This window comes from Branchiostoma belcheri, unplaced genomic scaffold (assembly GCF_001625305.1).
Source record: "Branchiostoma belcheri isolate BF01 breed outbred unplaced genomic scaffold, Haploidv18h27 scaffold22, whole genome shotgun sequence".
Classification (NCBI taxonomy): domain Eukaryota; kingdom Metazoa; phylum Chordata; class Leptocardii; order Amphioxiformes; family Branchiostomatidae; genus Branchiostoma; species Branchiostoma belcheri.
In genome coordinates, this window is record NW_017803713.1 from 1,201,861 (window position 1) to 1,213,226 (window position 11,366).

General features: G+C 42.3%; 1 protein-coding gene across 1 annotated transcript; it reads left to right on the top strand.

Moving 5' to 3' along the window:
• Positions 1 to 9,169: 9,169 nt before the first annotated feature.
• LOC109470123 lies at positions 9,170 to 11,093 on the top strand. Its single transcript, XM_019768907.1, has 3 exons — positions 9,170 to 9,268; positions 9,752 to 9,865; positions 10,263 to 11,093. Exons 1-3 carry the CDS (start codon positions 9,170 to 9,172, stop codon positions 11,091 to 11,093), a joined length of 1,044 nt encoding a protein of 347 aa, XP_019624466.1.
• Positions 11,094 to 11,366: the final 273 nt, after the last annotated feature.

Sequence of the window (11,366 nt, forward strand, 5' to 3'; positions counted from 1 at the left end):
AAGAGTAGGGGCATGCCCCGGTGTGCGATGGTACAAACACTACTGTACGGAGTTGGTGATTCACTTCAAATCACCTGGGCGGAGGCCTGGCGAACCCCGTCTGTACCAGCCAAAATCTTGGAGAGGAGATAGGCGCCGCCAAGATTATAAGCCTACTGAAACATCGTGGCAAGTCCAGACATGCTGCTGGCTGCCATGATGCCCCTACGACCGCTCACGGTTATGGGACGAACCCCGTCTGTACCAGCCAAAATCTTGGAGAGGAGATAGGCGCCGCCAAGATTATAAGCCTACTGAAACATCGTGGCAAGTCCAGACATGCTGCTGGCTGCCATGATGCCCCTACGACCGCTCACGGTTATGGGACATACTTACATACATACATACATAGCAACAAAAAACTCTGTAATTCTTTTTCCCTTGTCCAGATAGTGTCCAGGCAGTTGTTATTGATATTGGTATGACAAATGATATTCGTCTACTTTTAAAATTATGTCGTATAAAGTCCTGGATGGTATTTATTTCTCGTTCAACCAGGTTGACCTGAATTCACCGACCAGAGTAGCAGGTGTCATCACACAAGGGAGAGCTGACGCCGACCAGTGGGTCAAAGCGTACAAGCTACAATATAGCTCTGATGGCAGCAACTGGATCACATACACCGAAAATGGACAACAAAAGGTACACGGACACCCTCTCAACATCAAGTGATTTATAATTTTTAATGTGCTGAAATACTCGATGCACAATGCGTGCCATTTCTTCGCAACGTCTCCTTTCTTTCCAAACATTCTAGTGGATTTGATATTGAAGAGCACAATAAAATTAAACCGCTCTGAAGCTTAAAATGTGTTATCAACAAGCGTTTTTAACGTCTCAATATCGTGAAGGAGATATATCATAATTATATATATACAAATGTCGAATGTTTTCTTCTCTAATGAAAAGGTATTCGATGGAAACAGCAACAGGCACTGCACAGTCCGGCATCTCCTAGACCAGCCTGTTACAGCGCGCTTCGTCCGGTTCCGCCCTTCGGACTGGCACGTCCGGATCAGCATGAGAATGGAGGTTCTCCGGTGTGCAGACGGTAGGACAACATTTTTGTTTAAACACTCGACATTTTCTCCATCCAAAACCAATCTGTATAGAAATGTACATCGGGCTATGTCTGTCTACTGGTTTTGGGGATTTTTATCTTCATCATTTAATTAGATAACTTTTTTTAATTGACACGAAATATATCCTTGCTTTTTACATTGCTATCAAAGAAATTTCGACCCAAATATTCGTGTATTCCATGCCTTAATGATTTTCATTGAAGTAGGGAGTAAAAACACATGGCCAGTTTTATAATTTGCTAGTCTTGTGATTTGTTCATTACTGAACGTAACATCACCTGTACATGTCCACCTCCAGACACAGCAGCCGAAGCTAGGTGCGGCCCCGAATGGTACAGCCACGGTTCCAAATGCTACCGACTATTCAACGATCGGGTGCCTTACGAAGAAGCAAAAGGTATCTGCGCATGCCACTACTCCCACCTGGCTCTCCCCAAAGACCAGACGACCAACAACTTCCTTGTCGAACTGCGGAACTGTCGCAACCGTGACCTGCACACCTGGATCGGACTGAACGATGTGGAAGTAGATGGAAACTTCGTGTGGGAGGATGGAGAACCACTGGGAAGTTTCACAAACTGGGGACCCGGGCAACCAAACCGTAATGGCGCAGTCTGTGTTCGCATCGAAAATAAGTGGAATGATAGAAATTGTTCAAATGACAACGGCATAATCTGTGAAACAGGTACAATTTTTTCAAGTCTTGTTTTGTTGACTTATTTTTTCCCAAGTGAAATCTTGATCTTGAACTAAATATCAAGCTTTGTTTTGTATTCAGTTACACTGTAACTTAAAGTTAACACTATAACACTGTAACTTTAATTGAATTCAAGTAGCTCATGTAAGCAGGAGTGACAAAGAAGAATACTATTTTATTCATATTGCATTGGCAGCCAAGTTAGCTGAATTAAACAACGTGGTACAGATTAAAAAGTACAACTGATACAGTAACAAGTATGACAAGATTTTGTTTCTGTGATTCAAACAGACAAATACCAGCGCGACTGTGAGAATCCTCCTCCAACACCAAATCATGCCGGCGATCCTGAGTGCAGCAGCTGCTTCGAATCCCCCCACACAGGGATTAGACAGTGTACCTATGAATGTCTCCCAGGATTCCATGGGGTTTCTGGGGATGACGTCAGGAACTGCAGTTCACAGGGCAACTGGACGGGATCGGATCTAGTGTGTGAAGGTAATACTAGTGTCACTCACACATGAACATACATACAGACACACATACAAACACACACATACACACAAAACATAATATATACACATACACACTCATACTACGCACTCATGCTGGCACACACACACACACACACATACACACACACACACACATACATACATTATTACATACACATATAAGCATACACATACACATGCACAGGCATACTAACACACACCAGTATATTACGTTCTCATTCACACATATAAAAATGCACAAAAGCACATGCATACATACATACATACATACATACACACATCCGAACACGCGCACACACACACACACACACACACACACACACACACAGAGGCATACATACATACATACATACATATATACAAACACACACGCATACAAACACACATACACACACACACATACATATATATTGCGTTTTAGCAGAAACATACTAATTTCATATCTGTTTTATTACAGACATGGACGAATGCGCCACTGATAACGACGAGTGTGACCAGATCTGCAACAACACGGAGGGAAGTTACAACTGTTTGTGCCGTGAAGGGTACGAGCTGACGAGCAATGGCCGAGATTGTGAGGGTAAGTAAGACGTATTTTGTGATGTTCAATGGTATTGCATGATCTTTGTAGTATTATTCATGTGTCAGAAGTGTGATTTTACAGAGAAGTCATTGTTAGTTAGAAAGAAAGAACAATCAAAAGGTAGCAAACAACAAATTACATGTATATTCCTCATGCAACTCGATAAACCAATATATTTTACATAACACAGCTTCATCTGCTCTTACCCTTACAACTTTCTTGAAAATCCATTAGATACACCATGTGGTGTATCTTACTGTACTGTAGATGGCAAAATCAGTACCATAGGTTGTTGTACATAGAACATTATTAGCATGACCTGCACTTAGTCTGTAAAGGCATAAATGTACAATAAAGGTATTACAATTATTGTTTTTCTGCCGTTAAAGACGTGAATGAGTGTGGCGAGAATAATGGCCTTTGCGATCATCAATGTGACAACACGTTGGGCAGTTACACCTGTTCCTGTGATGATGGGCATTACTTGGATGCAGATGGACATAACTGTACAGGTAAATATCTTTCCCCACTACCTTTCCTTTCCATGTGCATTGAAAAATCGTTTGTATTTTTTTTGCCATTACTCCCTTATAAATCTACAATATTATTATTCTTTGCTTTGTTGTCACAAATATTAATAACAGTTTCATATGGTTTATTCTATGTAAAGAGCCTTTCAGTATTTACATTTGTTTACATTTGTTGATAAATTCAAGAATATACATCCAAATGATTGGGGCATCAAAAATAATAGTGGCACTATCCCGTTTCTTTTTCTTTCCCCATGCTAGCTTTCAACTAGTCTAGTTTTTTCAAGCTAAACGTCTGGTCTAATTTTGTTCCACAGAGATACAGTCGTGGTCAGCTTGGGGCTCCTGGTCCAACTGTAGCGTTGGTTGTGGACTGGGTCGGCAGGGGAGGAGTCGTGAGTGTCCCAACCAACCGGACAGGTCCGGAAATAACCACTGCCCTGGGCAATCCACAGACGGTCGGCTGTGCTTTGAAGTTCAACTCTGCACAGGTCAGTTCTTAAAAAAAACATCTGTGCATCCTCTTTTCAAATTTTATTGCACAAGAATTCTATAAATTACGAAGTATGGCATCTATCTGTTGCTATGTACCAAACAAACATTGACATTAATTTACCTCACAGAAGCTCATTTATAATTTATTTTTTCATTTCGAACCAGTATGCAGAGCAATCATGTCGTAAACAATCATGTCATAACCAATCATGTCATAACCATTAGGTTTCTCCAGTCAACTGAAGTGAGCTATCATAATGACATTTTCTGAGGTGGGGCTTTTTTTAATCTTTCTACAGGACCAATGGACTTCCAATATGTCGATGTTAGTATGGTTTGAAATTATTATGATCATCACTTAAAATATCTATATACATATATTCATGTTATATTTTCTTTCCATCTGCTCAAAGAAGTTGATATATTTCATTTTATCGAAGAATTAAAATATACGTACTCTAAGAAGACTAAATTTTAATGTAAAGGGTATACAAATCGCAAATATTATGCCTATGTTTCTATGTTAACATATTGAAATAGCTTTGAGTATCTACAGTTTTAGAAGACCTTACAAAATTTCTGTCTACATAAGGCATAGTAAGGCCAACACATATGTGCCTCCATGCTATAGAAAATAGTGAAAAAATACTTCATAGTATTAAGATATATATAGCTGTATTGTAGATATACAACTTTGTGTCTTCTGTGAAATGTGTACAGCTTAGAATCGACGTGCAGATTGTACTAATGTGATGAGCATCTAAACTTATACAACACTTTGTAATAACCTTCGACTTGTTACAGCGTTATGTTATTTACGTTACAACGTTGTATTTATTGTTGTGCATCTATACTGGTACAAAAGTCCTCGTTTAACATCGACATGTAAATTGTGTTTCAGGGGTTGCTGAACCCGACAGATGACCCAAACGGCACACACACGTGGCTGGAGGCGAAGAGGCTACAGACAGCCGAGTCATTTCTGCCGGAATATGATAGGAGCACCTTCTTAACGGAAGCGGAAGGTATGTTTTACATATGTCCAGTACTAGTGCTAGGTTAACTAAGGAAATTACTACTACTACAGTAACTAATACTAGTACTAGTACTACTACTACTACTACTTCTACTAGTAGTAGAAGTAGTAGTAGCAGTAGTAGTAGTACTACTACTCCTACTCCTACTACTACTACTACTACTACTACTACTACTACCACTACTACTACCACTAGTGCTACTACTACTACTACTACTACTACTACTACTACTACTACTACTAGTACTTCTACTACCACTTCTATTGCTACTGCTACTACTACCACTACTACAGTAAATACGTAACTACTACTTCTACTACTAGTAGTACCACAACTAAGTCATCAGCTAAGTCATGAATAATTGCCATGTAATATAATCGTTTAATTACCCGGTTAAAAGCATTACTACAATTGTAGGTTAATTCAACAACTGTTACAATAAATTGTGTAATTTGAGATTATATGTAGCTGAGGATGTACATTGACTTAGCAATTCTTGTAACCATTTTTTCATTCATCCGAAGGTTGCCCCCAATTCATAGCTTCATACTAAAATTTTGCCACCTTGCAACCTGTATGTACATGAGGCAAACCAATAGTAAATACATTTGTAATTTACAACAAGCTTCTTTAATTGTTTATTTACCCGTATATCTTTTCTCACAAGTTTGTATTCTCTTTTTGATACTAGGTGGTGGATTTGACATCGCTTTATCAGCCTATCTTCGTCATGTCGGTCAGCTTTCTGACAAACATGCGGTATTTGCCATTGCTTTGACACTACATTTCAATATGCTGTGATATGTATACTTGTAGGCAACATTTATGCTTTAGCGCAGTTGATTATGGCTAGTTTAACCCTTACCTTAGATAACCTTCGTGTCATGACATTGTAACTGATTCGATGCTAGGTCACTTCTATCATTCCAGACACCCTTGGTGTTGGATTTGCTCTTTATCTTCTTATGACATTGTAACTAACGATATTATATGTAGATTACCTATATCATTCTAAACAACCAAATGTTATAGACCTTCCTTCAGGGCCTCGTGCAACTAACGACACTAACGTACGTAATTTGTATTATATTCCTTCTCAAACATTTTCCGGTAGTATGGTCGTGACTTATGCCTGTTGTTTCTCGCCATCCCAGAACATGTCCGTGACGATTGAGTACGTGTTCTCCTGGTTCAACTCGACGCTGAGCGGACTGACCGACGGCTGGGTCCCGGCCCCTGACAGCCTGGTCTCGCCGCCGCCGCTGGCGTTTGGCACCACGGTACGTCAGGCCGCTGCCGTGGACGGCGAGGCGTCATCGAGGTGGCTGAACGAGGAAGGACTGGTCGTGTACAAAATGACGTAAGTTGAGGAGCTACGTAGGTAGCTAACAACAAGATAGTTTAGCATGTCCTCGTAAGTTCCTTTTGTCGTAAGATGGAATTATCAGTATCATGGTGTCTAATTACACTGTGGTGCTTGCACACATAGTATGCTACTCACCCCATACTGCTTACACTATGCCACTTACACCATGTTGCTTACACTACCCTACTTACCCCATGTTGCTTACACTAGGCTACTTACACCATGCTGCTTACACTACGCTACTTACCCCATGCTGCTTACACTAGGCTACTTACCCCATGCTGCTTACACTACGCTACTCACCCCATGCTGCTTACACTACGCTACTCACCCCATGCTGCTTACACTACCCTATTTACCCCATGCTGCTTACACTACGCTACTCACCCCATGCTGCTTACACTGCGCTACTTACACCATGCTGCTTACACTACGCTACTTACCCCATGTTGCTTACACGACGCTACTTACACCATGCTGCTTACACTGCGCTACTTACACCATGCTGCTTACACTACGCTACTTACCCCATGTTGCTTACACGATACGCTACTTACCCCATGCTGATTACACTACGCTACTTACCCCATGCTGCTTACACTATACGCTACTTACCCCATGCTGATTACACTACGTTACTTACCCCATGCTGCTTACACTACGCTACTTACACCATGTTGCTTATACTACGCTACACTATCCTGCTTACAGTTATAGCTTCTTTTATTGTTTTTAGGCGGAAGTTCAAGGTGACGTGTTCAGTATCGCTGAAGAACTACCCGTTCGACACCCAGACCTGCGTTGTGCAGCTGCGCGGATGTAAGTTATAATTAAGTGATCTTTACATAAGTTTGTTTCCGTAAGATCCAAAGGCCATCGTGTGTAGGACAGGGCTAATCTTAAAACAAAACTCACCATTTCTCTTTAATGAGTCCTCTTTCTGAGCAATACACAGGTTGAGTATTCTGTACAAGAAGATATTGATTTGCAACTTTTTTTCAGGGCCTAAGCTTTGAACTGTACAATCTGTTTATCTCTTTTCTGTAACAATTCCCAAACTTTCATTGAAATGCATTGTAATATACATGTATACATTGATTGTAAAATATGTATTGTGTTATACGGATTACAAGGCAACACTGCAGCTATGAACTCAAACAAAGCTGTATCGTTAACACAGACGGTGGAGCTAGACTGCGGCTTCTGCCACTGGATGACGTCACGTTGGCCGCGATCAAGACAGACGCGACGGAAGTTGTGTCTCAGTTTGAGCTGACTGGAGTGGAGATCCAGGGCGCCTTCCACTCCTTCATGTCCAACACTAAAGGTGACAGGATTGTTATTGGGAGGGAGTTAACTATGAGGACACTTTTGTTGGGTTGAAACTATATAAAATCCTTCTTCATTGCACTATATTTAACTTTGTAGTGTAAAGATGAGAAAGTATGCTCCTATGCATGTGTAACATATGATTATTTACGGATTCTCTACACTTTGGTATGTATCAAAACCCCGACATGCTAGTATACATGTTTTGATACGGCAGGCAAAGGGACGTATATGTTAGTTATATCAATTACAAGATGAAAGAAGTTTGAGATTTTTCTACTTTAAATGAGACAAAACAAACATTATTATAACTGATCCTCACTTATTATTACAGCTTATTATCATCACCAGTAATGATTCCTTATTGTTTTCATCAATTGATTTTTCTAATCTTCTAAATGAGTCAAATCAGACATAATTGACCTTGTATATTAGTATCTCCACGAATGATTTTGTATTAATTTTATCAATTTATCACAGATTGCATCTTCTTCAAGAAGGTGTGTGATTACGACATCGACAGGTGTCTGTTTGGGCGTTACGAGGATTGTGACGCAAGCGAGGAATGTCGACAGTGCCGGAGGACAGTGGGAACATGCCGGTCGGAGTTAGACGATTGCCGCCACTATCACTCAGGTCAGTCTTTCTGTATGTGTACAAAACACAACTAAAATTCAAGAAATATTTTCAACCATACTTCTTCTCTGGCCAAGCATCTATCCTATCAATTCTGGCTCTAGTTCGCTCCTCTGGTCGCTTCTACACAGAAAGATGCTGCAGGGGAGCGATCAAACGAGTGAATTGAGGTAGAATATCATGGATACCAGACGCGACAACCTTATTTCGAACGTATCCTTTGAGTTCTTTGTTAACTTGGAGTAACGTAGCATGGAAGATCATTCTGTGCATATTTTTTCTCCACTTCTGGTGATGTTATGGACTTAGGTAGGCACTTGTCTAGGTGTCATCCTCCTTGATAACCGCCAACTCCCTATACTGTCACTCTCTACCTCCGTGTTAGCGAACGGCAGTAGGGAGCCGGCGGTAACTACGGAGGATGACACCAAGGCCAGCGAGGTTCAGCCCAGTTTCTCTTGCATTTCTGCCGTTTCCTTGCAGCGTGTGGTCTTTCAACCGTTTCCTTCCGTACATCAAAAACGCATATTACGCCAAACATACAGCGATATAGCAATCGCAAACAGTTTACCGACATGTAACGTTCTTTTGCACACTCAGTCAAGAAAACAGATTACACAATCAGATTATCAGAGTTGCCTCCAGTTGCTTGACGAGCTGATTTCATGTGTATCTCGTAACCTGAATGTCTAACTTTCATCGACGTAAAACGTACCTTTGTTTTCCTTCTATATAAAGATTCCAACGGCTACACCACGATAGACGTCCTGGTGCACCTGCGTCGGCGGCTGATGAGCTCCGTACTGCGGGTGTTCCTGCCGTCTGTCACGGTGGTTGTGTCGGCCTACCTGCAGCTGTGGATGCCGCTGCGCCTGTCTGACATCACAGGCAGGTTCACCCTGGCCGTCACCACGTACCTGGCCATGATCTACCAGAGCAGCAGTGTGCGGATGCCATGGGTAAGGGCTGTGGTGTATCCAGAACCGTGTTTTATCCAGAACCATGCTCAGGCATGATTCTGGAAGGTCCACGAGTATCCAGAACCGTGCCTGGGGCAAAGCTACGTTCTTGAACACGTGTAGACTACCCAAAAACGTATATGATCCTATACCCCTTATCCAAGCAAAGAAGTAGGTAGATAGGCACGGCTCTGGATATGATACTGTTGCTCTGTTTGTTTGTTTGTTTGTTTGTTTGTTTCTTTATCGGAAATGTTTGAATATGGCAGAGGAGTTGACAAAAGCCTCTTACTACTAGTCAGTTGTCAGCCGTGGGCTACTTTCAAATATATTTCCTTTTGGGGTAGCCATCCTACTCCTGTTTTTACACTGCAACTATATAAAGTAAACACCAGAAAGTAAACTACATTAGTTTTCCTCCCTATTTTGACTTGAAAAGTGTGTAAAGCAGTGGACTAAAAGGAAGGCCTGTGTTCTTTACAGATTTCGGAAGCCAGAGCAGTAGACATCTGGTTCGGAGGATGCCAGGCTCTCATCACGCTGATGATGTTGGAGACAGGACTGGTCCATTTCATCTACTCCCGTCGCCTGAAGAAGGTATCAGAACTAAACTAAGGTCTTTCTATTGGATTGAATGACATCGAAATAGACACACTGCAAAAATATGTGAATAACAAAGATATTGACAGATATTTTAATCGTTTTCAATGTTTTTTTTTCATTGCCATTTATCTGTTATCTTTGGTAAATAATAGCATATTAACATATTGCTGATATGGTAGCTTCTTGATATATTCGACGATGTTGACGATGTTTTCTAACCTTTTCTTTGGTAAATGATAACATATTGCTGTTAGTTTCATCCTATTACAGTCAACGTTAAAGTTTTACCAACCCGTTTTACGGATTATAATACATCGACCACATCTATAATTCTGACATTCTGTCCCTAAAGTTTACAGTTGAAACGCTCCGTTATGTCTGTTACACACAGGAGGAGAAGAAGGTCCGGAAGCAGCAGGAGAACCCTCCGATCAGGATCCCCCGCCCGGGGTACTCCACCGCCCCTGCCAGCAGCCTGGAGGAGCTGTTCGGCCGCCGCTGTCCCGAGGGTGTTCTCCGAGTCAGCGCCTTCGATAGAATCAGCAGGCCGTTCAAGATCCCCAGGCCGAAGCTGAAGGACCCGGGGAACATCATGTGGCACCGCCTGCCGGACCAGAAGTGGATCGTCATCCCCCGGCCCGAGGACAAAGACGAGGCGGATAGTCCGGAACCGGCGGCGCCAAAGGACAAGGGGCAGAAGAAGGCCAGCAAGCTTAAGAAGTCCAACAAGAAGGCCAAGAAGGAAGAGCGACGATCTAAGACCCAGCGTCCTGAGTCGATCCCGCTGCAGAAGTTGGACCGGGAGTCCTCGGAAATGAACCTGAGGAGACGGCGGCAGCCAGTCCGTAACCCGGGCGAAGATCTGGTGCGCGTCGGGTGGGAGCTGGCCGCAGGAGGAGGCTGGAAGTCCGTGTACGGCACCGAGGAGATGGCGGACGACATCGCCAAGACCTGCAAACCCATCCCCAGGGCCAATACCGTATACCAGCTCCGCGGAGTGTGCGATCCGGACAGTCCGGTGGTCACGGTCCCGATTCCCGCGGAGTTCACTTCGTACGCCTTCCCCCCTTCCATCATCGACCCGGAGGAAGAGGCAGAGAAGCTGGAGAAGATAGAGGCTGTGACGGCCAGGATTGACCGGGTGGCCAGGATTGTGTTTCCTGTCGTCTTTGTGGCTTTCTGTGTTGGATTTTTCCTCCAATTTTACTCTCTTGGATATTAGGTCATACCATTGGCCTACAGAAAATATTCTTATCGTTTTGTTGTTGATAGTCTAAAAAATTTGTGACTGAAAGAATTGACCGGGAGGCCAGGATTGTGTTTCCTGTCGTATTTGTGGCTTTCTGTATTGGCTTTTTCCTCCACTTTTACTATCATGGATATTAGTGGCCTACATTGGCCTACAGAATATATTGTTATCGTTTTATTTATAATAGTTTGAAAATTTTGTGACTAAAAGTGTTGACCGAGTGGCCAGGATTATGTTTCCTGTCGT